Source organism: Phyllopteryx taeniolatus, chromosome 13 (assembly GCF_024500385.1).
Source record: "Phyllopteryx taeniolatus isolate TA_2022b chromosome 13, UOR_Ptae_1.2, whole genome shotgun sequence".
Taxonomy (NCBI): domain Eukaryota; kingdom Metazoa; phylum Chordata; class Actinopteri; order Syngnathiformes; family Syngnathidae; genus Phyllopteryx; species Phyllopteryx taeniolatus.
Genome location: NC_084514.1, coordinates 21,769,941 through 21,796,090, shown reverse-complemented (window position 1 = coordinate 21,796,090; position 26,150 = coordinate 21,769,941). Strand labels below are relative to the sequence as shown.

The 26,150-nt window shown below is 38.7% G+C and overlaps 2 protein-coding genes across 7 annotated transcripts in view; one reads left to right on the top strand and one right to left on the bottom strand.

The window, feature by feature from the left end:
* Positions 1-1,065: 1,065 nt before the first annotated feature.
* zgc:136872 (uncharacterized protein LOC678524 homolog) lies at positions 1,066-24,720 on the top strand. Of its 4 annotated transcripts, XM_061795106.1 has the most exons (22): positions 1,074-1,416; positions 2,389-2,643; positions 3,189-3,258; positions 3,389-3,507; positions 7,908-8,041; positions 8,132-8,306; positions 12,207-12,281; positions 12,465-12,550; positions 13,204-13,278; positions 13,345-13,505; positions 13,674-13,834; positions 15,116-15,127; positions 15,213-15,421; positions 15,504-15,549; positions 15,651-15,704; positions 16,088-16,145; positions 16,226-16,287; positions 20,154-20,222; positions 20,357-20,435; positions 21,739-21,855; positions 23,282-23,334; positions 23,404-24,720. In XM_061795106.1, exons 2-22 carry the CDS (start codon positions 2,407-2,409, stop codon positions 23,428-23,430), a joined length of 2,079 nt encoding a protein of 692 aa, XP_061651090.1. In that variant the 5' UTR covers positions 1,074-1,416; positions 2,389-2,406; the 3' UTR covers positions 23,431-24,720. The 4 variants fall into 4 exon arrangements, with proteins under 4 accessions (XP_061651092.1, XP_061651091.1, XP_061651090.1 ...); XM_061795107.1 differs by lacking the exon at positions 12,207-12,281 and having other exon boundaries at positions 1,071-1,416; XM_061795108.1 differs by lacking the exons at positions 23,282-23,334; positions 23,404-24,720 and having other exon boundaries at positions 1,066-1,416; positions 20,357-20,508.
* Positions 24,699-26,150, bottom strand: part of tpo (thyroid peroxidase) — a 36,752-nt gene continuing 35,300 nt past the window's right edge. For all 3 annotated transcript variants that reach the window (XM_061795105.1, XM_061795103.1, XM_061795104.1), the window contains one exon: positions 24,699-25,281. In XM_061795105.1, coding sequence (XP_061651089.1) covers positions 25,100-25,281 — 182 coding nt within the window. In that variant the 3' untranslated portion in view covers positions 24,699-25,099. The remainder of the gene's footprint in view (positions 25,282-26,150) is intronic.

Genomic DNA, 26,150 nt, shown 5'->3' with positions numbered 1-26,150 from the left:
GCTGTGGAGTATCCTGGAATAATACTCCCAGGAGTGCATGGAGGCACAGCAGAGAAGGCTGGGAAGGTATGTTAGACTCCAAGGGGGATTACTTTGAAGGGGAAAACTTTATAGTTGAATTTCAAATACATCTTTCTTTTGTGACACCAGTCCTGGAACTTTTCTGACCCACCTTGTACATAGTTGGATGATTTTTCTTGATTTTTTTACGTTTTTCCCAGGACATTTTCTACCATACTGATGTTTCACAAACTGGAAAACTGTCACTGGGTGAGCTGAGGAATGCAATCAAGGCTTCAGGTAGTCCACCAAAATATTTTTCTCACAAGCATCTGCAGTAAGTTTGGCAAGCAGCATGAGAGTCATATGCGTCAATAAACCCATGCAGGACCAAAATATTCATTCAGCGTAACACACAAATATACAAAATTTTCAGCAAATACCAAAGGACAGAGTTCAAAAAGAAAATCCAGAAATTTGTAAATTTGCAAATACCGAACTGCAAAAATGCAGGAGTTCAGTGTAACTGTGCTTTAAGAATGGTCCTGCTCTGTTTGTGTATTTATTAGCCTGATGGAAAATCTAAGTTTGAATGTTGTTGTTCATGTTCGTATGCGTCTGCAGTATTTTTCTACCATATCGAACTTAAAAACATTGTCTGTAGCGCCAAATATTTTTAGTTGATTAAATTGAGAGTAATAATAATAGATAATTAATAGATTAAATATTTCACTGTCATATATTTATTTTAAATTTTGAGGGGTCTTCACCGCATGAACATTCACTTTGGTTGTTGCCGTTTACAATTTCTAATGTCATAAAGTAGATTTTATATTTTTGTGACGTTTTTATCATCACATTTCCACCAGATGACTGTCCTTGATGAAGTGCACCCATTTTTTAATTGTATTTTTTTTTTTTAAATATGTGTTTGGAACAGACCGTGGCTGGGTATTGGGGGCTGGGCAGGAATCAACATCCAATGCACAATTTGACCAGTTACATACCAGCAAATATAACCATAAAAAGAATAGGTGAACTTGATTGCATAATGAATGTGAGAACTAATGTTGACTGAAAAATTACGTTGAGACATGTTGTTAGTTGTGTGTCATTCAAGTAATCTGCAGTAGCTAATTTGTTTTGTGTGTTAAGAATAAGTTATTGCGAAACCTTGAACAAGCCAGAGCAGTTGAAATATCTGATCATGCAACAACATGTCATCCAAATAAATGCAGATTCAAGTGGCTTTTTTGTTTTGTTCTCCCATATGGCTACATTGGTGGCGTTTCTGAGATTATTTGCACTGCTGTAGCCTCAAGGATGCGCTGGTATTATGTAAGAGAACAAACCTAACCTTCCCACACAAGCTGATCCACCTGGACGCAACACAACGCACACACCTTGCCTGCCCTGGTGAGTGAATATTCTGGGATTTTAATATGATATTTCATTTACGTTTGAACTTGAATTAAAAAAAAAGTTATCTAAATAAATGCACAACATGCCTTCAAAGTGTGCTTTCAGTCTGTGCTTCGTTGTGACGTTGACTTCCACCATGTTATCGTTGATATTGCATGTCACACAAATGCATGTATATATAAAGTTACAATTGCAAGCAAATATAGGCATGCGATGAATGTTAGTTGCTTAAAAGTGCAAAGAGGCAAACAGACGAAGTGAGCTTTGCAACTGAAACGACTATATATGTTCGTTTTTCCATAACTATAAAAAATTAGCAAGATGTGTTGACATTAGTGACAGAAAAAACATCCGAATGTCAAATTTCACAGTACAGAGCTTTCAATCAATATCATTAGAATATGCACACTTTTTACTCATACCAGAGAGAAACCATTGGTTATTAACCTTACATAACCCGAAAACCAGTTCACATACTAATCTTGCAGCTGTAAAACCGGCTCAAGCAGTTTGTTTAAATGGTTCATTTTAATGTGACAAGGTAATGCGTGTTTTTCAAATGGCATGTACATTTATGTCCAAAAGTTTTGTCAGTGACTCAAAATTCAGGTTTTACCAACTTTTGCTGCTTAAAATGTTGTTTGTGTTGCACCATGTTTGACGCTTACATTAGAAGACCATCTAAGATTATTATTATATGGTATATGTTGGGGGTGTCGTCATATGTTTTCCAACATAAGCTATCTTGTTATGTTCAAGATATCATTAAGTTAAAAACAAAACCAAAAAAAACCAAAAAAAAACTGAACAGAGACTGATTGGGTCACTGCAAGATATACTCTTAAACAATAATCAACAAACTGTAACTCTGATTTAAAATGCCACCTCAAATCAATCGATCAAATAGTAATATCAGTAAAGGAGGACAGTTTGGCCTAATCATTTAAAACCCCTATTCTTTAACAGAGCTCAATCACTACAGAAATGCATTCGCCAGGCGTGTGCATGACCATCATGAATGCACGTCACCACGGAGATGGTTACGGGACCGTCAACAACCCCGAAGCATTTTTCAAACAAGACTACCGAAGTTTGAAAGAGTATTGTGTCAATCGGCAACTACGCTACATCGATGAAATGTTCCCCCCCGACAGAAGATCCATTGGCAACGATGTACTAAACCCCTCTGACCTGCAAAAAGTGGAATGGCACAGACCAGGGGTAAGCTTTTATTGAATAACAAACCTGTGGTCATCATACCCATCCCCAAACAGGGGACCCTACTGTTATTGTAGTCAAAATAAAGTGGATCCTCACAATTTGAACACAATTCATTACAGGTTTACAGGTAATGTTTAAAGTAACATTTTACCACTCTTACCATGTAAGTAAATAAAGGAGTTATAACATGAATTGCTGTCATCAGTAAAACAAATAAAAAAGGGTGCAGTAAACCATAGATTTGAGTAACACTTTCAGGTCAAATTGGGAGTTTCTTAACACCAAAACTGTTGAAGTTGAGAGGAGCCCTCTATATTCATATGGTTACACTTGAAGAAACTTCATGTTTTTAACTGTTTGAATGTCTTTGAATGTCTTTAACTTTTGGCTCGACTGTTTTGTTGTTCTTGACTTGAAGCATTAAATCACCAAAATCACAGAGTAAGTTGGACATTGTTTAAATGCATATTCTCAACGATTAATTACATTTATTAATTTCCCAACACTGTGCTGTTAACCCAATTTGTCCACCATGTCTGTTTCAGAAATTGGTTCCCAATCCATGTTTTGTTGTTGATGGCATCTCGAGGTTTGACTTCGGTCAAGGCGCTGTTGGTAAGAAAATGACTTTTGAATTAATTGCTGTTTATAAATAGCTTCCCACCTAGCCTGTACTTTTGATTGTGTTATTCCTCAGGAACTGGGTACACTGTTCTAACCACTCACTAAATATGTGTTCTCTCAGGTAACTGCTGGTTTCTTGCATCTCTGGGTGCACTGACATTCCAGAGAGTTATCTTTGAGTATGTTGTTCCTCTTGAGCAAAACTTTGTTAAGGACTACTGTGGACTGTTTCACTTTCGGGTAAACACATTCAGATTAAAATTTATATGTTGCTTGTTGCTTCTCTCTCGCTCTTGTACAGTGCAGACGCTGTTTTGCTCGCTCTACTTGAGCCCCTGTTTTTTTTTTTCTATTAAGCTTTTTTTTCTTCAAAAGAAAATTTGAAGCAGTGACTCCTGGATATTTTTAAACCTTTGGGACTGTACTTTCTTTGTAGATACAGTCAGTTGTTGACATATTCCAATATTATTTGATTCCCTCTCACAATTACGTGAGTGTGGCCTGCGAATTAGCACCAGCCTGCTAATAGAAACAAGACAAGCAATCAAGATGCCTCCCATTTCCACTGAGGACTATCATGGACTGCTGCAGAGGATGTCAATCCTGGAAACGAAAATCCACCGTCTTGAAGTGTATGTGGATTTAAATGGGCAGTGAAACCACTCTACCGATGTCTCAAAATAGTGAACAGAAGAGTGCTAACAGACAGCCACTTAGTTCAACAAAGAGGACAGATGTGGACTGTGGAAATGGTCATGGATCATCCAGCAGTTCTCTCTGGAATTTTATTGGGCGCAAAGGCCAAAGATATGGGACAACATCTTAAAGGGAGGACATAACCCCAGCAGATTACCAAAGAATCCGGCTGGCCTGCGTTGCATGCTGCGTCTACCCCGAGTGAGCGGCCGTGGACGGTCGCTGCAGCGAAGGGCATGAAAAAAGGACGCGAGCAAAGCCTAAATCTTTGGAACAACATTTAAAAGGGAGGACAGAATAGCAGCAGATTACCGAGGAATCCAGCTGGCCTGTGTTGCGTGCATCTTCAACCCCGAGAGAGCGGCCGTGGACGGTCGCTACAGCGAAGGGCAAGAAAAGAGGACGCAAGTCAATGCAAAACATTGACATCAGACTTACAAATTAATTTGAGCCACTTTTACAAGACCCTGGACAAGAATGCTAATCCCCCACCACCACTGAAATGTATGAAACTAAATCATACAAGAAAAAAAGGGCACCCATAAATGTTAATAGTTAGTGATGGAGCTATCAAGGATGTGAAACGTTTTTGCAGTGAGAAGAACACCAAAGTACTATGTTTGACCAATGACATGGTGTCTGATATCTAAAAAAAAAAAAATCTTGGAGATCACAAATCAGCACCCAACTGTGAAATCAGTCATTTTTCACACAGGGGCCCTAGATGCTGTCAAGCAGCAATCAGAGGTACTGAAGCGATATTTCATTGATCTCCGAACAAAAGTGCAATGTTTGGATGCTGAGTTTTTCATAAGTGGACCTCTCCCATCTCATGGAATGGAAATGACCTAGGAGGTCCCTCAAGGATCACCTCTTGGACCCCTCCTGTTCAGCCTGTATGTGCTACCCTTGGGTAAAATTCTTCAAAACTTTAATTTTGACAATCATAGCTATGCAGATGACACACAGTTATATCTAGCAGTGTCTCCAGATGACTGTAGTTCAATTGAGATGTTGTGTCACTGTCTAAAACAGATAAATAACTGGATGAGCCAAATTTTTCTTCAATTAAACCACAAAAAAACAGATAATTGTTTTTGGCAATAAAGAAAAGAGGATTGCTGTTAGTAAATACCTGGCGTCACGCTCTTTAGAAATCGAAGACCAAGTCCGAAACCTTGGTGTTCTGATAGACTCCGACCTGACTTTCAACAGTCATATCAAATCAATTACTAAAACTGCTTTCTACCATCTGAAGAACATATCCAGAGTGAAGGTTTGCATGTGTCAAGCAGACCAGGAGAAGCTCATCCATGCTTTTATCTCAAGTAGAATTGACTATTGTAGTGGTCTTCTGACTGGACTCCCCAAAAAGAGCATTAAACAGCTGCAGCGCATTCAGAATGCTGCAGCTTGGTTTCTGACCAGAACAAAGAGGTCAGGGCATATTAGTCCAATTCCAAAGTCTTTACACTGGCTTCCAGTCAGCTTTAGAATAGATTCTGCTACTGGTCGATAAAACACTAAATGGTTTAGTTCCTGAATACATGAAAGAAATGCTAATGGAATATAAACCAAGTAGGGCTCTGAGATCGACAGACTCAGGTCAAATAGTGGAGCACAGAGTCCAAAGCAAACATGGTGAAGCAGCATTTGGCTATTATGCTGCACGCAAATGGAATAAGTTGCCAACAGAAGTGACATCAGCCCAAAGTGTGAATGTTTTTAAATCCAGGTTTAAAATGTTTGCTTATAACCTTTTAAAGCTTTTAAATGCTTTTTAGAGCATTTCCACTTCTCAATGATATTTCTTGCACTGTACGCTGTTTTAATTTTATTTTTATTTTTTTCTCTATGTTTTAAATTTGTATAAGCTGTTTTGTTTCTTTGTTTTTAAATGCTTTTAATCATGTAAAGCACATTGAGTTACCTTGTGTATGAAATGCGCTATATGAATATACAACCCCAATTCCAATGAAGTTGGGACGTTGTGTTAAACAAATAAAAACAGAATACAATGATTTGCAAATCATGTTCGACCTATATTTAATTGAATACACTTCAAAGATAAGATATTTAATGTTCAAACTGAACAACTTTATTGTTTTTAGCAAATAATCATTAACTTAGAATTTTATGGCTGCATCACGTTCCCAAAAAGCTGGGACAAGGTCATGTTTACCACTGTGTTACATAACCTTTTTTTTAAACAATATTCAATAAACGTATGGGAACTGAGGACACTAATTGTTGAAGCTTTGTTGGTGGAATTCTTTCCCATTCTTGCTTGATGTACAGCTTCAGCTGTTCAACAGTCCGGGGTCTCCGTTGTCGTATTTTACGCTTCATAATGCGCCATACATTTTCAATGGGAGACAGGACTGCACTGCAGGCAGGCCAGTCGAGTACCCGTACTCTTTTACTGCACTGTTGTAACACGTGCAGAATGTGGTTTGGTATTGTCTTGCTGAAATAAGCAGGGGCGTCCATGAAAAAGACGTTGCTTGGATGGCAGCATATGTTTCTCCAAAACCTGTATGTACCTTTCAGCATTAATGGTGCCTTCACAGATGTGTAAGTTACCCACGCCATTGGCACTAACACAACCCCATACCATCACAGATGCTGGCTTTTGAACTTTGCATCCATAACAGTCCGGATGGTTCTTTTCCTCTTTGCCGGCGGCGTTTCTGGGTGTTGTTGATAAATGGCTTTTGCTTTGCAAGTACAGTTTTAAGTTGCGCTTATGGATGTAGCGCCGAACTGTATTTACTGACAGTGGTTTTCTGAAGTGTTCCTGAACCCACATTAATGTCAGTTTTTGATGCAGTGCCGCCTGAGGGATCGGGCATTCAATGTTGGTTTTCGGCCTTGCCGCTTACATCCAGTGATTTTTCCAGATTCTCTGAATCTTTTCATGATATTATGGACCACAGATGATGAAATCCCTAAATTCCTTGCAATTGTACATTGAGGAACATTGTCCTTAAACTGTTCAACTATTTTCTCACGCACTTGTTCACAAAGAGGTGAACCTCGCCCCATCTTTGCTTGTGAATGACTGAGCAATTCAGGGACGCTCCTTTTATACCCAATCGTGGCACCCACCTGTTCCCAATTAGCCTATTCACCTGTGGGATGTTCCAAACAGATGTTTGATGAGCATTCCACAACTTTCTCAGTCTTTTTTGCCACCTGTCCTAGCTTTTTTTGAACGTGTTGCAGCCATAAAATTCTAAGTTAATAATTATTTGCTAAACACATTAAGGTTTATCAGTTTGAACATAAAATATCTTGTGTTTGTAGTGCATTCAATTAAATATAGGTTGAACATGATTTTCAAATCATTGTATTCTGATTTTATTTATTTTTAACACGTCTCAACTGCATTGGAATTGGGGTTGTATTTGCTTTGCTTGTCTTGTGATTTCGTAACATGCTGTCATAGCGTGTCTGTGTTTTATCAACATGACTCATGAAGGCATTTGAATTCATGTTTTTATTCAAAAAATATACATAACCAGAATACAGAAACCCCTCGATTTACAAAGTACAGTAGTTGCCTTCCTATGGCACCGACGTGACACATTTCTTTTTACTAACTCTCCCTAAACTATGTGCTGAACTATTATATAAAACTATTTACTGTAATTATGCCTAATTAACAATAAATGACTTTACTACTGCATTCAACATTAATATAAACCAATCAAATGAAACACAATTTTAACAATGACTTCTTGTGCCGCATGATGACGAATCCTTACTCCGCTGCGCAAACGAGCTCATTGTGTGCCATTTATAACCTTGAAACATTGTATGTCCATTGTAAAAAAGACCCCTATGATGGAAAATAAAATTTGCTGAAATTTTCAACTTTTGATTACTGCAAACTAAATAGCAGAAGAACTGTATTTTTGACTTAATCTCTCACAACATTTCAGTTCTGGAGATTTGGCAGATGGGTAGACGTTGTCATTGATGACAAGCTCCCAACAATCAATGGCAGACTCGTTTTTGTGAACTCCAGAGACCCAACAGAGTTTTGGCCCGCCTTGTTGGAGAAAGCTTATGCTAAGTATGTCCATGTCTATGTAAACTGATTTAAAAAAAATGTATGCTTATTTTTTTGTAGCCTTCGCAAATAATTCTAATAAACCTCTGTCAGAGTATGTGGTTCCTATTCAGACATGAGTTCTGGAACACCCAATGAGGCGTTGGTGGACTTCACAGGTGGTGTTCACATTTCTATCACGCTGTCAGAGCCTCCCCCGGACCTTTGGGAGCTTATGTGCAGAGCCAGACAATTCAAGTCACTGATGGGATGTGGCACTCCTCAAGGGGTAAGCAAAAATCTACCATACAAGACAGATTAGAATTGTCTGTGTGTGAACTATTTTGAGTAGAATTTTTCTGGAATCTAAAATTTTGCTTTGCGAACATTTATTTGCGTGTATTCATTTTTTAAACATCTATCCATTCATATTTTATACTGATTTTCATCATTAGGGTTGCAAGTAACTGGAGTTGGGAACCAGTCAATTGCAAGTCACATATGGGAAAAAAACACCCATTAACACCCACATTCACACCTACGGGTAGAGACTTCCTAAAATGCATCATTTTGGGAGGTGGTCTCCCACCTCCCAAAAGGGAGAACCCACTTAACTACGGGGAGAACATACACAACTCCACACAGAGATGATCCAACAGAGATTCAAACCCAGGTCTCCTTGGTTGACTGTGAGGTACACGTGCTAAACATTACTACATCTTGCTGTCTCACATTTAAACATTAAATGAATTTGGTTTTGTGTGCACATCAGTGGCGGTTTACCAATAGAGGGCGCTAGGGTGCAGCCCTACCGCGCAGCTAACTCACCTTGAAAAAGATTAACATTAAATGATAAAATTAAAAAACTAAAATTATAAAAATATTTCAAAATATATGTACCGGCATATCTTTTTGTAGATGAGAAGGATAAATAGTATAAAGTTAATGATGAGTCAAATTGTTTTGTTTATCTCTGTTGTCGCATATGACGACAACTTCTGGTTTGTGGCGCAATGCATTGACTCGTTAAAAGTTTGACATGCATAGTAGGTCGTCTTGCATACCAAGATAGCAGCACAATGGGGATGTCTGGTGTGAAAAGCTCTCCTGAGGTCTCTTTACGTATGGTAGATTTCTCAACGGAGACGTGGGCATGTGGCAATGATTTGTGTAAGTCTTCAGCTGACACTCTAGGGTTCTTTTTTCCCCCATTGAGCATTCTGTGCTCTGTCATCGTTACAGTACGGCCACTCCTTGGAAGAGAAGCAATAGTGCTCTACTTTCTCCATTTATAGACAATTTGTCGCACTGTGGATTGATGAACATCAAGACTTTTTTTTTAGATGTTCTTTGTCACCTTTTCTCAGCTTTATAGAAGTCAACAATTCTTATTATCTCTCAGCTTTAAGCCACACCTCCAATCTTGTTTAATTGATTAGACTCCAGGTTGGCTGACACCTAACTGATTAACTCTTGGAGAATCCGAAGCCTGGAGGTTCACTTCCTTTTTCCTTCCTGTCCTTGAAATGTTTACATTGTTTTCAATTAAAATATGAAAACATAATTATTTGTGTCATTAGTTAAAGTCGTTTTTAGATTTATTAGTATGATTTAGATGACGATCAGGCCACGTTTTATGACCAATTTATGCAGAAATGTAAGAAATTCCAAAGGGTTTGCTTACTTTTTCCCTCCACTGTACACGCACATATCCATTCATCCTAGAGACAACTCCACCAGCCGGTCCTGGTTCACATTCACAAATGTCATTTGCAATCAATGGCCCATATCCGTGGGAATAATATTTGTAGACAAGTATGCCTTTGAAAATATATAATCTCAAAGTAAACTTGAGGTTTACTCATTTACTGTATGTTTTACTGCATATCAAGCAAAGCTCATACATGTCAGTTTCTTTCACACTGTGAGAACAAGCTTGCACATAAAAGAAAAGCTTAGGGTATGATTAACTTATTGTAACACAGCAGCTGAAATAAGTATTTAACACGTCGCCACTTTTCTCATTAAATATATTTCCCAAGCTGCTATTGACAAAGTTTCACCAGATGTTGGGAACAACGCAAGTAATCCATATGTACAAAAAAAAGAAGAAAAAAAGTAGAACAAATAAACTCAGAAATTAAGTTGTGTGTAATAATGTGCAATAAGGTAAAGTATTGAACACACCAATCGGTATTTATTTAATACTTTGTACAAAAGCTTTTGTTTGCAATGACAGCTTCAAAATGCCTCCTGTATGGAGAAACTAGCCGCATGCATTGCTCTGGTGTGATTTTGGCCCATTCCTCCACACAAGCAATCTTCAAAACTTGAAAGTTCCGTGGGCTTCTTTTATGGACCGTGAGTTTCAGTTCTTCCCATAGATTTTTGATTGGATTAAAGTCAGGTGATTGCCTGGGCCATTCTCGCTGCTTTAATTTTGTTCTTTGAAACCAATTGAGAGTTTCCTTGGCAGTATGCTTTGGTTCATTGTCCTGCTGAAATGTCCACCCTCGTTTCATTTTCATCATCCTCTAGATATTTTTGTCAAGAATGTCTTGGCACATTGGCTCATTCATCATTCCTTCAATAATGTGCACTTTACCAGTAGCATTTGCTTTGTCCCACACCATCATGTTCCCACCTCCGAACTTTATTGTTGGTATGGTGTTTTTAGGGTGATGTGCATTGCTATTTCTCCTCCAAACGTGGTGTGCATTGTGGCATCCAAACAGTTCGATTTTGCTCTCATACGACCAGACTAAATTCTCCCAGTATTTAACTGGCTTGTCCCAATGTTGTTTAGCAATGGGGTCTTGGTGAGCGTGCATACAGGCCATGACGGCAGAGTACATTACTCACTGTTTTACCTGTGACAACAGTACCTGCTAATTCCAGGTCTTTTTTAAGCTCTCCACAGGTGGTCTTTGGCTCTTGGACAACTCTTCTCATTATTCTTTGCACAACTCTGACACAAATCTTGCACGGAGCACCTGATCGAGGCAAATTTATGGTAGTATGTGTCATGGTCTGTGTTTTGGTTTGGGCTGTGTTGAGTTGTGTTCCATGTTTTCCTGTGTTCCATATTGTTCATGTTGTGTGCTCATTTCGTTATTGTGTCCACCTGTTCTCGTCAACCTTCTACCTGGTGTCGACCAATCAGCTCCCTCCAGCCGCTCTTGTCTTGTCCAGGTGTTCCTCGTTGTCTCGTCAATCTGTTTGTATTTAGTTCCCTGGTTTCTTACAGTTCTTGTCAGTTCATTGTCAGGTGTCATTGTTTCTGTCTGGGCCACGTCTTAGTTACCAGTCATGTTTTGTTGCCATTCTTGGTTTATTCAAGTGTTTCTTTACTTTGGTTATCTGTTGTGGGACCTTGTTTAGTTTGCTTTATCCATGTTCCTTGTTTGCCCTTTTTTGGAGATTAAATCCTCTCCTGCCTTGCCTCCCTGCTTCCCTGCACTTGGGTCCTCCACGTTTTTGCTTTGCCTTCCTCGCCTTCGAAAACCTCTATCGTGACAGTATGATTGGCTTCCCACTTACGTATTATGACCCCCAACCGTGCTCACTGGAACGTTCAGAAGCTTCGATATGCGCCTGTAATCAATGCCGTTGTTAGGTTTTGCAACAATTAGTTTGCGATGGTCTTGAGACATCTCTCTGCTCTTACCCATCATGAGATGTGTCTTGACTCACACCTTGGCAATGAGACCTTTTTGTAGGCCATCAATTAGGACTGAACCAACTGATATTCATTTGCACTGACAAGGGGTTGGATTGCTGTTTGACTATTAATAGATTTTAGGTGTTGTCTTGGCTTTCCATGCCTTTTTGCACCTCCCTTTCTTCATGTGATCAATACTTTTCCCCTGTGTCATGGCACAATTTTTTACACAACTTAATTTCTGAGCTTATTTGTTCCACTTTCTTTGAATGTATAGATTACTTTGGTTGTTCCCAAAATATGGTGAAATTTTCAGGTCAGTTGCACCTTTGGAAGTATATTTAATGAAAAAAATGACTATAATGGTGAATACATATTTCAGCTGCTGTAAGGGCCCACCAAAGGACAAGTCTGTCATTCCACATCTTGTCAGCAATGAGGAAGTGAAGAGGCAAATAATATGCTGTTTTTCTGTTCTATCACTGTGTATTATGTGGTTACCTAAAACATGCTGGCTGTGACTTGTAGGCAACATCGGCCAACACTGTTTTGCCAAATGGATTGGTCCAAGGCCATGCCTACACCATCACAGGGGTCAAACAGGTGAACTATTTTGACCTCTTTTCGTGAACATGAAAGTTTGAACACAAAATTGACACAGTAGTGCAACTAATCGTTTTGGGTTAAGTTTGGTTCATAAGTGTTTTATTTAGGATTAGACGTTTCAAAGAGTAGATTTATGAGGTTGACAACTAACATTTGGTGTTCTTTGGGTTTACGAAACAGATGATGAGTCGCGGGCAAGCAGTAAACCTGGTGCGTTTGTTAAACCCTTGGGGCAGGGGAGAGTGGAATGGAAACTGGAGTGATCGGTAGGTCCCATCAGGAAATGTGCCGTCAGAGACACTTTCAGTTCCTGTCATAATTATCATATACCACATAAAGCAAAGAGCAAAATTATTTGTTTCAACCAAATTTAGAGTCGTGTACAGTATATAGTTTTATTTTGTGAATGGTATGTTTTTAAACTTGCAGAAGAAAGTGGCAAACGATGATGATGATGATGTTGTAATGTACAGTAAATTGTAGACTATCAGAATTGGAACATAAAGTATTGCAGGGCATCCAAAATGTTAATACACTATTAATTTATATATATATTAATTATTAAAGGAAGTAAAGTGTGAATGAGAAAAGGTGTTTTGTGTCCTCGTTTCAGATCATATTTCACAATTGAATCAACTAATCAACGGACTGCAGTGTGCTTAGCTTCCCCCTTTAAGATACTATACCACTGCAATAACACAACAAAGGATGCCAAAAGTGTAGGGATTAGGAATTTTGGTGTATTTGATGGTTTATAATAAACAACAAAAGATTCTTCCTTATATAAAACATTGCGAGCAGATCTGTATTGGTTGTACCAGTCCCATGATTAAGGCTCTGGTATTTCATAAATGCGTGCTGCAGTTTATCTGTTGAAGACTGAGCATTTGAAAATGATCCTTTACCTCCAAATTACCAGGTCACCTTTGTGGGAAACTGTGAGCCCACAAGATCGAGCTCTGTGCCTTTCTGTGGTTGACAATGGGGAGTTTTGGTAAGCACATTAAAATCAAAGTGATAATGGTCATCAGAAATTCTAACCATACAATGATTCCAACAGGATGAGCCTGGAAGAATTTTGTGGATTTTATAGTGATCTTGACATCTGCTGTATATGTCCCGACTTCCTTGATGAAAACCCGTCCTGCCATTGGAAGACGTGTTTCTTTGAAGGCAGATGGCTTGCTGGGAAAACAGCTGGAGGATGCATGAATAACATTGGTACTTTTCAAATATCCGGATTCAATCCACTACCTAGCTACCTATATCTATACCTACCTATCTGTTTTTGTCAAATTTTTTTGTTGTAGAACTGTTTAAGAATAACGTGTGGTATTTGTATGGTTATAAAAAAATAATAATCAGCAGGCTAAATTGTTTGCATTACAGAGCAGCGCTTCTGGACTAATCCACAGTATCGAGCCAAGATTGACTGTGAATGTGCTTCCAAACAAGGGGGAAAAAACATGCTGGTGTCTCTCATGCAAAAGCCAGACAAAAGAAACAGAGCCCTGGTCAAGAATCTCCACATTGGATTCTCAGTATTCAAGGTCAACTTTAGCATGTTCAGCGCTACTACTCTCATTTTTCAAATAGTTAAATATACTAAAATAGTGCTGCTGTGACAAAAGGTCAAATGAACAAAAGAGATCCTCATATACAATTAAAAAAATAATAATAATAAATAAAAAAAATAAAATAAAAAAAAAGAATAGTAATGAAAATAATAATAATGGAAGGTACACAGTAAAATTAGTTCAGTTTATGAAAATATAACAAAGACAGTGACAGATTAACGTAATTTCTCATGTATAATACGCACCCCCAAAGTGGACCTCAAAATTCTGAAAAACCCTTCTACCTATGTATAATGCATTTTTACAATGCATGATTTTGCTTCTACGCATATGATCAAAACATTAAGTATTCTCTGTAGTTTTTTTTTTTTTAAATAATTATTCTGAAGTTAACCACTTCATTTGAACACGTAATGCTTTTTATTTACTTGCTTTTCTTTTGAAATTCACAGCCCTACTTTTATTAGTAAATGAAAAAACACAGTTGTGCTCATATGTTTGATTACCCGGGGAGACTTTGAAAGATGGGTACAATTCTTCAAAGAAAACATGAACGACCAGGCGAAACACATTTAGTTTTATTGTAATGGGATTCAAATTAAACTGTCAAATATTTCAGAAAAGCATTATAATCAAACAAAACATAATTATGAAGAAATTAATGATGGTTGTTGTTTAGTCATCCGTCATAAAAATAAATAAATATATATTTCACAAATTCTGCCAGGGTATGTAAATTTATGAGCACAACTGTACATATTATGCAGTCATACATTACCCTGTCATGTTGGAATGAAAGTGTAGGCTACACCTTTTTCATAACCTCTACGTGGTGCTGGCATATTAAAATGAAAGTGTACACCATTCTCATAACCTCTCGGTGGCGGTGGAATATTGATATGAAGGTGTACCATTTTTTCATAACCTCTAGATGGCGGCATACATTTATAAAATGGGAAAGTTTTTTTTACTTTCCCCTATACTCATGTATAATGCGCACCAGTGATTTTAGACATTTTTGGGGGAAGGAAATGCGCATTATACACGAGAAATTATGGTATTTATAAATTACAACAAATTGATAATCAACTCTATCAGAGAACATATTTTTATTTAGTTGACTTTAAATTTTCCAGTGTGTATTTTTTATTTGTCAATATTTGTATTTTATTTTACCACCATTTTACATGATTCAGATGAATAACTGTCTTTTTATTTTGTCCCTAACATGAAACATTTTTTATTTAATCCCAGGTGCCTGAAGAAGTGAGTATATTTCTATCAGTACCACCTATCTCATGTTGCTACGTGAACCTACTGTAAATGTCATGTGTATTAAATTGAATTACAGTTGAAGGCACATAGAGGGAAGTTTCCAGCATCTTTCTTCAGCAGAAACATACCTGTTGTACAGACTAAAAACTACTTAAACGCTCGTGAGGTAATGGAGCTCGTTATGTTAGAGCCCGGGGAATACCTGATTGTACCATCAACTTTCAAGCCCAACGAGACTGCCTCCTTCATCCTGACCATCCTCTCCAAGGCAAAGGCCCACATCCAGTAAGTGTCTTGCTAGTTCCCCCTAAAATATGAATTTACATTCTAATGGAGATGTTTACCTTTCCAAAATATATCTCCACAGTGAGACTTCTGGTGGGCAAAACTATGGACATAAAGAAATTGAAGAGGTTGTGTTACAAGCTTATTTGTTTGAATTTGAGCCAAAAGCAAGCCAGTTTTTATGTTTGTTTGTTTTTGTTATGTGAATTTAACACGAGTTGTCTTATAGTCCAGAGCAGCTGACGATGATAAGAGAATATTGTTCCGGCAATTATTTGACAAGGTAATTCATATATTCTACAGTAGCGACATACATTTTTAACTGACAAGTGTGAAGTACTGGAAATGTTGATGACACATTATTGTCATTGCAATATATTTACGCAGAAAAACTCCACCGACTCTTTTGAGTGTGCCTGTTTTTGCCAGTCACGAGGAATTAAAAGCTCACATTTCTCTGCAAGAGTATGAGTGTTGGTATTCCTCTGCTGAATGAGTTACTTGTTGGCATCAAGACTTAAGCTGTTACTTACACCGTTGTTTTTCATCTCATCAATATTTCAACTGTGAAATAATCTCTTTGAACTGTATTTGTTCTGTTAGCATGCTTCTGACATATGTAATCCCAGAAAGTTGGTCATCTAATCTTTATATATTTCATTTCAGTATGATGAAGTGGATGCCGAGCTGCTTCAAAAGCTGCTTAATGACCAAATCTTGAAAGGTAAGGGCTGAACATTTTTCCACAAATGTTATCAAAGGACAGACCTTGTATGATTCTGATGTGCTGTTTTTTTTTTGTAGGAGACTTGAAAACTGGGGGCTTCAGTATTGATGCATGCCGCAGCATGATTGTTATGATGAGTGTATCCTTTTTTTGTTTGTTTTTTGAAGTCAGGCAGAACAAGACGAAAAAACATCATGTGGTACGCCCACACAATCATTATTACATTTTGGTTCAGAACCTGATATACTGTAGGTGAGAGGAATGTACATGTGGCCATTGCTTGACTTGTTAAATGAGGGCATTGACCAGTTTTGGAGTAACATGCTCCAAAAGTATCACAGTTACAGTAATTATATTCAAGGGAATTGAAATCTAAACTATTGTCATTGGTAATCTGTTGTTTAGGATTCCACAGTTGTAACTCAAAAGTATCTAATGCATTCCAATTCACATTAGTAATGTCCATCCATCCATTTTATTTACGGCTTACCCTGTACAGGGTCACGGGTGAGCTGACACCAATCCCAACTGACCTTGCGTGCAAAGAAGACTACACCCAGGACTGGTCACCAGTCAATCAAAGGTCATCCAGTAGAATTGAACCCACACTGCTTAAACAAAAGTCAGGCATGATGCAGTACAGATCAGGAGTTACATGATCAGTACCCATAATGATGCAATACAGTGGATCCTGGGGTTACGAATTGAATATGTTCCGTGAGCCCATTTGTAACCCGAAACATTCGGAAACTAAGGTAATGTTTCCCATTGAAATAAATGGAAATGCAATTAATCCGTTCCAGCCCACAAACTAAGTTATAATTACCCTTTTTATTAGTTTGTGGTTAAAAATAAATATAGTGCAAGATAGAAATGCGTGCAAACACACTATTATGAAGAAATAACACACTAAATAAACTTGATAACGGTTTATTACTCTGGCTTCATCTAAGAAGGGGAAAGGGCAGGAGGCGACAGCTCCTTCATTGAAGAATAGTTCTTCCATAATAACATGGGGAAATTCTGATTCTGAGGTTTTTGTTTTGTTTTGTTTTTTTCTTTGGTTTGTCTCTTTCCCTAATTCACTGGTTTATTTTGGGACAACAAACCGATCCAGAAGAAACTATCTTTTTCTTTTCACATAAATTTTCTGAAAATAGGACATTATGTTGTCATTTAAAAGATTAATTGCTCTGTTGGCTATAGTTTTATTAGGGTGATATTCTTCTTCTTTTCCTTTCGGCTGGTCATCCTTTTCCATGTAAGCCTATCTCCTGCATCCTCCTCTCGAACACCAACTGTCCTCATGTCTTCCCTCACGACATCCATCAACCTTCTCTTTGGTCTTCCTCTAGCTCTCTTGCCTGGCAGCTCCATCCTCATCACCCTTCTACCAATATAGTCACTATTTCTCCTCTGGATGTGCCCAAACCATCGAAGTCTGCTCTCTCTGACTTTGTCTCCCAAACATCGAACCTTGGCTGTCCCTCTGATGAGCTCATTTCTAATTTTATCCAACCTAGTCACTCCGAGAGCGAACCTCAACATCTTCTTTTCCACCACCTCCAACTCCGCTTCCTGTTGTCTCTTCAGTGCCACTGTCTCTAATCCGTACATCATGGCTGGCCTCACCACTGTTTTATAAACTTTGCCCTTCATCCTAGCAGAGACTCTTCTGTCACATAACACACCTGACACCTTCCCCCACCCGTTCCAACCTGCTTGAACCCGTTTCTTCACTTCCTGACCACACTCACCATTGCTCTGGACGGTTGACCCCAAGTATTTAAAGTCCTCCACCCTTGCTATCTCTTCTCTTCTCTTCTCGATGTATTCTTTCCATCTATCTAGCACACTTCTGGCACCAGTCAACATATTTCCATCTCTATCCTTAATCACCCTAACCTGCTGCACATCCTTCCCATCTCTATCTCTCTGTCTGGCCAACCTGTATAGATAATTTTCTCCTTCTTTAGTGTCCAACCTAGCATACATGTCATCATATGCCTCTTGTTTGGCCTTTGCCACCTCTACCTTTGCCCTATGTCACATCTCAATGTATTCCTTTCGCCACTCCTCGGTCCTCTCGGTGTCCCACTTCTTCTGAGCTATCCTTTTTCCTTGTACTGTGAGGTTCCACCACCAAGTCTCCTTCTTTCATTTCCTTCCATAAGATACACCAAGTACTCTCCTGCCTGCCTCTCTGATCACCTTGGCTGCAGTGGTCCAGTCTTCTGGAAGCTCCTCCTGTCCACCGAGAGCCTCTCTCACCTCTTCCCGAAAAGCTGCACAACACTCGTCCTGTCTTAGCTTCCACCACATGGTTCTCTGCTCTGCCTTTGTCATCTTCCTCCCCACCACCAGAGTCATCTTACACACCACCATCCTATGCTGTCTAGCCACACTCTCCCCTACCACTACCTTACAGTCGGTAACCTCCTTCAGATTACATCGCCTGCACAAGATGTAATCCACCTGCGTGCTTCTACCTCCGCTCTTGTAGGTCACCCTATGTTCCTGGCTCTTCTGGAAAAAAGTGTTCACTACAGCCATTTGCATTCTTTTTGCAAAGTCTACCACCATCTGTCCCTCCAAGTTCCTTTCCTGGATGCCGTACTTACCCATCACTTCTTCATCACCCCTATTTCCTTCACCAACATGTCCATTACAATCTGCACCAATCACGACTCTCTCTCTGTCTAGGATGCTCAGAACTACTTTGTCTAGCTCCTTCCAGAATTTCTCTTTCACCTCTAGGTCACATCCTACCTGTGGGGCATAGCCACTAATCACATGATACATAACACCCTCAATTTCAAGTTTCAGCATCATCATTCAATCTGATACTCTTTTCACCTCCAAGACATTCTTAACCAACTCTTCTTTTAAAATAACGCCGACTACATTTCTCTTCCCATCTACACCATGGTAAAATAATTTAAACCCTGCCCCTAAACTTCTAGCCTCACTGCCTTCCCACCTGGTCTCCTGGACACACAATATATCAACCTTTCTCCTAATCATCATGTCAAACCAACTCCCCAGATTTTCCTGTCATAGTCCCAACATTCAGTTCTAGGCTCTGTGCTTTCCTCTTCTCATTCTGCCGAAGAACCCGCTTTCCACCTCTTCCTCTTCTTCAACTTTGACTTTGGCTATATGGCGCGAAAAGAAGCAGAAAACAGATCCTTCTGCTCGTACATGCCAAGACTGTTCGCAAATCGTACAAACGTAAATAGAGGTACCTTTCCCATGGAAATTTTGTGCATAGCCCAAATTGTTTGTGAACCAGGTGGTTCGTAACCTGCGTTTCCACTGCATAATAATATATTATTAGATTCAAATGATAGTAACTGGGCGACACGTTGCGCATTTGGTTACCGTGTCTGTCTTACAGTCAAAAGGATCAGCATTCGAATCTCAGCTGAGGTCTTTCTGTGTAGTTTGCATGTTCTCCCCAAACAATCCAAAATGATGCTTTTTTTCGGCTAACTCAAGACTAAATTGCCCATAGATGCAAATGGCAGTGTGAAGGTTTGTCTATTTGCGCTACGTGATTGACTGGGGACTGTTCCAGGTTGTACCCAGCCGCTTGCCCAAAGTCAGCTGGGATAGGCTTCATCCAAATGATCGATGGAATGGATGGAGGGATGATTTCAATTAGTAATAACTAATGTTTGAAAGTACCTTGCGCAACACTGTTAATAACCCACCTGGTAGAGCAGATGGAACAGTGGTGAAGAAAGGCTTCTATGTAATTGTTATGTGCATTCCTGAAAAACAAGGAGTGGAGTGGGCCAGTTTTACCAAGCATGTGATTATTTTCAAGGAAATTAGTCAGACGGACGCCGTGACAGATTACCATTCTAGTTCCACTCTTGGGTGTTTTCAGGAAATGCAGTAATGAAACAAAATACAATCTACACTTAAAAAAGAAGTTTTAATTTTAAACATGGCAGTGAAACATGTTGTTCCGGTCTTTCACCTTGATGTTAATTTGAAAAGACAACTGTCAACGGCAAACTGAATGCTGGGGAACTATATAATTTGTGGAAGAAGGCTGTCACATACAAGGTAAATGCGTCCATATTTAAGTAAACAGACAAATGATTAATAGCCTCGGAATCAATCAAACTATTTGTTTCTCTCTACTGTCCAAACGTTGTTGTGTTACTGTCTCTACCTACTCTACATATATCTTTCTCCAGGATATTTTCTTACGTACTGATGTCTCAGCAAATGGAACACTTTCACACAATGAGCTGAGGAATGCTGCCTTTGCTTTAGGTACAGTGAGAATCAGTGGCGTGCAGAGTGCGGGGCTTTTGCTGCCCGGGCATCTGTCCTTTTGTCCCTGAAGGTGCTGCTTTGTCATTTTCTTTTTTTAATTCTATTTTAACGTGTGCTCGAGTATGTGTAAGCCTGTCTGGGGCCTTTTAGCAATAAAATCTAATGTAACTGTGTATTAAAAAAAAAAAACCTAATATAATTTATGAAAATTTATAACGTCATACGCATTTGACTAGTGAGAGAGTGCTTGTGAGAGGGCTGCTTTGGGCTCTTAGCCTCATGTTTTGAGCAGAGTTTTGATTTAAGGTTTTGGTGGGCTTTAGGATTTCAAATTGGGCAGACCGGGCACTTGTTGGGAATGACTGGGTTAGTGTTTTGATTCCAAACATGTCAGAAAATAGGCAATAATGGAAACTTGTTTGCTTTGACAGAGGACGATAAGGAAATCAGAAAGTAGTCCAATTTGACGAAAAAAATCTGAGGATTTGAAATCTTAATTTATATTTAAAAAAATGGTTCAATTCCTTTTACTTTCCATCATGTGTCATCATTGGACAGTTAATTATCTGGCCAGTTGTGATTTAGCTTCATTGTATTTTAACTCAATAGATGTTGTGTAATTTTCATTCATGCATTTTCCTTTCATGATAACTGTTTGGTAAATTCCGTCCACATCAGTGTTATGAATGTATTGTTGCAATATTTTATTTGCTCTCCTGCCGAAAGTGCTAAATTAATGTCTAACTTTTCTGGAGAATGTGAGGTGGAGCACCTTCTAAAATCAATTCCTCAATTGTGTTTAATTGAAAACAAATACCGTTCTAGAGAATAAATCCACTAACATCTACAGAGCTCCAGGCATGACAAGGGAATTTCATTTTGGCCACAATATAGTTGTGACATGCACACAAAATGCTCATATATGACCACAAAATAGGTGTAATTTGCGCACAAATACTAATTGTTGGGTGTGTTATCATTCTGAATAACAACTAAGAAAATGGTGCGCACCTTTGCTAGAAACTGCAATTCCAGGTGTACTTAAAGCAAGTGTCTTTTCTTATTCTGTTTTCATGAATAGCCTGCAATGCTATGCTAAGGCGTTTCAAACGCTTATTCCATGTAACCCTTTATAACTTTGAGCACCTGCCCCTCCAAAGGTCTCTGCACGACCCTCGTGAGAGTAAAATTTGGTTGACATTTGTTTATTGATAACCTGTCTGTTATTCTCCTAATTTCCTTAGTTTCTGTCACGAGTCTGGACATTTTGTATATTTTTTTTTTTCTCGTGTGTTTTCAGGAGTAAGGGTCAGTGACAACATGTTAAATATGTTGGCTGTGCGCTATGGGAATTCCTCTGAACATGTAACACTGGAGAACTTCATCAGTCTAGCTCTGCGCCTTGTGTGTATGAAAAGTGGGTAGATTCTGATATTAATCTCATCATGCAATACAATTCACTACACTGTGTTCCACATTATTAGACATGCAGCGTTATACCATACAGTGAAATACTTTGAAGTGATTATACAGTAATTAACTTCAGTTTCCACTGCACCAGGGGATTTTGGTTGACATCACACTGAGAGTTACTGTATTTTGCAGCAGAACTGTGATGCTGCGTGGCTCCCAGCATGCATTGCATACATGAAATGCTGAACCGTTGCCATAATAAAGTCGTTAATCCTTAATGTTCATGGACGATAAGAATTCACGTAACATGAATTATGTGTGTTTTTGTTACCTGAAGTTCCTTGAATGTGTGTCTTATTTAACTCTTGCGTTGCATTTATGTTGCACTTTTTTTTTTTCATGAAACCCTGACTGTGGGTTGTCTGCGATATAGCTACAAGTGTGTACTTCCTTATCCTGTTTCAATTTGGTCTCCTTTTCTGCAAGCCTAAAGATCTCCCGCTTTCCTTGTGTGACTCATCAGCGCAACAATGAATAAAAACACTGATTTAAAGAAATTATAATAGCTCTCTCTTTATAGTGTGTGATGTCAACCAAAATCCCATGATGCAGTGGAAACTGTATTTAATTAAAGTATAATCACTTTACAGTGTTTTACTGTATGGTCTGTGATGAATACGTAACTGTATAATCTACAGCTATATATACATGTACTGTAATATATGCTCAAAGTTGCCAGCATGCATTGTAATATTCATGGCTCCACGGTGTATAAGCATTTCAGTTTAAATAACACGAAACGTGTATATAACAAGAGACACGTGCAAGAAAACATGATTATACAAGAAAAATGTACAGTGCAGAAATACTGAGCACACTAAGAATGCGGTACCATTGCAGAAAAGCATTGTTGTACTGTATATGCTTCAATTATATACAGTACACGTGATGTAGTAGTCACAGTATGTTTCCATTGGAGGAAGCTTATTATAGAGGTCGAGAGACGGGAGCCATTTGCTGTTTTCGCAGAGTGTCACCCGATTCAGGTAAGATACTCAAACAGCAAATACTGCTCAAAAATATGATGAATGAGTATGACGTAGCAAGTGGTGCACGACTCCAGAATCCAATTCAGACTACTCACCTCCCGCTTTTGAAATTGTTTTACTAAAACAAGACAAACAACACTGTCGTCCAGTAGGTTTGTATCATTCAAGTTTACAGAAATTTACTGGCACTACTGTTGCTCTCTAACTCAGCATTATTATATGTGAAAGGGCAGTATTGTAGCTTTTAGGGCCAGAAAGTGATCATGCTGGTAATAGGGAATTTGGATTCCTGTGAACACATGTGATATATTGTGTATCAGACTCTTACACCATGTACCGGTATTCAGCTTTAATAATTGTTGCTCCCCCACCCCCCATTAGAAATCTTCAAACGTTTTTCTGATGGAATGACACTGACGCTTCCTGAATCTGAGGTATAAAACATCATGTGCCATGCCGGGGGATGTCTTGACACAGTTTAATAATATATTTCTATTTTTCAGTGGATGCAAATTTCGATGTGTACCTGAAGAGGAAGATGATGTGAGAAGAAAACCAAGGCATATTGTGATTGTTATCAAACAAAGAACAGTGGAAGTATTTGCTCTAACCAGTCATTCACCATGGTGCCATAACTACGATATATATTACTAAATTAACTACTTGTTAAATGCAAAATTGTCCTCAATCGTGAATAAACATGCCTTAACAAATAAGTGTAGCTATTTTCTTGACAAACTGGTAGATTATTTGGATTATAGAAAAATACATGTGCAGAATTATTAGGCAAGTACGGGGTCTCTCTTCTCTCATTTTTGAGTATTATTTTTATTAATCTCCAACCACAGTGCTTTAGGTTAATCAAAATTGTTAATAAACCTCAAACAATATTTAAGAAAGTAAAAGTAAGGTTTAGGCTTTTTATTAGGCAAGGTCTGCAGAATTATAACACAATTAAATAAAAAACATGTTCGACCACCGTTCCGCAATAATAATAATAATAATAATAATAATGTGGCGGCACGGTGGAGGACTGGTAAGAGCGTCAGCCTCACAGTTCTGAGGACCCGGGTTCAATCCCCGGCCCCGCCTGTGTGGAGTTTGCATGTTCTCCCCGTGCCTGCGTGGGTTTTCTCCGGGCACGCCGGTTTCCTCCCACATCCCAAAAACATGCATGAATTTGAGACTCTAAATTGCCCGTAGGCATGACTGTGAGTGCGAATGGTTGTTTGTTCCTATGTGCCCTGCGATTGGCTGGCAACCAGTTCAGGGTGTACCCCACCTCCTGCCCGATGACAGCTGGGATAGGCTCCAGCACGCCCGCGACCCTAGTGAGGAGAAGCGGCTCAGAAAATGGATGGATGGATGGATAATAGTGTGGCACGGTGGACGACTGGTTAGAGCGTCTGCCTCACAGTTCTGAGGACTGGGTTTCAATCCCCGGCCCCGCCAGTGTGGAGTTTGCATGTTCTCCCCGTGCCTGCGTGGGTTTTCTCCGGGAACTCCGGTTTCCATCCCCAAAACATGCATGCTAGGTTAATTCAAGACTCTCTGTTGGTGTGAATGTGAGTGCAAAAGTTTGTTTGTTTATATGTGCCCTGCGATTGGCTGGCAACCATTTTTCTGAGCACTCAAGGTCGGCTTACAAAACTGATAAAAACAACATCACACCAAATGCAGTGGATAAATACAGATAAAAATGGAATGTAACAGAAACTGTAGATAACAGTGGCACTTTTTGACAAATAAGATTTTGATCTCTTCGCCTAACTTTCTTGCTGGCTATTTAATCTGTGAATGAGTCACCGGAATATATAAAGACTTCACATCAAATGTATATTTAAAAAGTAATTTAGTACATGATTTAAAGTACATTGTCTTCTTGGAACCAACGGAGATTTGCAGCATTCCATGTGGTGGGGAGGTGTGCTCCATTGTCGCAATCTTTCAAAAGATTTCCTGAGAAGATTAAATGAGGTGGCTATTGCTAGCCAGGCCAAGTAGTTTATTGCATGCATGGCTATCAAATTCAGGGAGCACTTTTCAGTTCTTTATTTGTACCAGTAGATGGCTATAACGTTCCAGTCAGAGTGGAGAATAAAACGGTTTCCAAGTACAGAGATGTGCTTTGCTCATGTCTGTGTTGCAAGAAAACAACTGTAAAGAGTACTATTTGATATTCAGTACTTATGCTAAATGTCACACATCTTCACAATCCGGAAGTTTGTTACTCCACTGATTTCCTTCACAAGCAATTAATGCATCACCCGTTAATTTAAAGCCATGGTAACAAGAGTACAGGGCCACCAGTTTGCCAGATGTAGACAACAGTTCGTAATCACCATTCTTGATCTGTCCTGGAGAGCCACAACGCCTTAAATCTGGAAGTGGATGGTGGAGTTCTCATGTTAATACACAAGACTTTCCAATTTAAATGGCATGGTTGATGTTATCACAATTTTAACTAAACATTTTCTCCAGAGATTTTAAATTGGCCTGTTGCTCACCTGTAATCCAGTATTTAAGGAAAGATGCAGTGTTAAGTGTGGTGGATGCTTTGTTTCTAAAAAACTGACGTGTTAATTAATGATTTAAGCTATGATTTGGGATGAGAGGGGCTAAAATACAAATACGCTAGCAGTTGGTGTGCTAAAACTTAGAAAGAGAGGAATGTGAATAGAAAAAGCACTTGGGCAGATGAAAAACTATTTTACCTTGCAGTCAGTTACTGCTTCAAATCGTAATTCCTAAATACTAACATGCAAACTGTTGATCTGTTCAGAAATAACAAACTAACAACCTCAGTATGAAAACTTCTCGTGTATATTTATATATCAATCATAATATTTGAAATTACATATCTTATTGAAATGAAAGTCAACCTTTTTCACAACCCCTTGGTATCGGTAAGCGTTTATACAATGTGTTTTTATTTCCATTTTCCTTACACCTATGTATAATACACTCTATTGACTTGATTTTTTTTTCTTTTTTGCGGGACTGGAGGGGGATGGTATACGTATTCTACACAAGAAATTAAGGTATATGGATTTTTGAATTTTATTTTTTTACTCAATTTTAATGAGAAATGCCAAAATACTAACATTGGTATGCTAACATACAGCGAGGTTGCAACCTAAATATAAAACGATCCCTAAGGATGAAACATATTGCACTGCAGTTGGGTACTATTACTCAATAATACAATAATAAAAGGCTAATATTATTACAGTTGGTATTCTAGCTGCTT

Excerpts from the sequence above, each read along its gene's own strand:
- zgc:136872 (XM_061795106.1), top strand. The coding sequence starts at position 2,407 with ATGCATTCGCCAGGCGTGTGCATGACCATCATGAATGCACGTCACCAC. Across the intron at positions 3,508-7,907 it reads GTGGACTGTTTCACTTTCGG|TTCTGGAGATTTGGCAGATG; the intron begins GTAAACACATTC and ends ACAACATTTCAG. Across the intron at positions 13,279-13,344 it reads GTTGACAATGGGGAGTTTTG|GATGAGCCTGGAAGAATTTT; the intron begins GTAAGCACATTA and ends TGATTCCAACAG.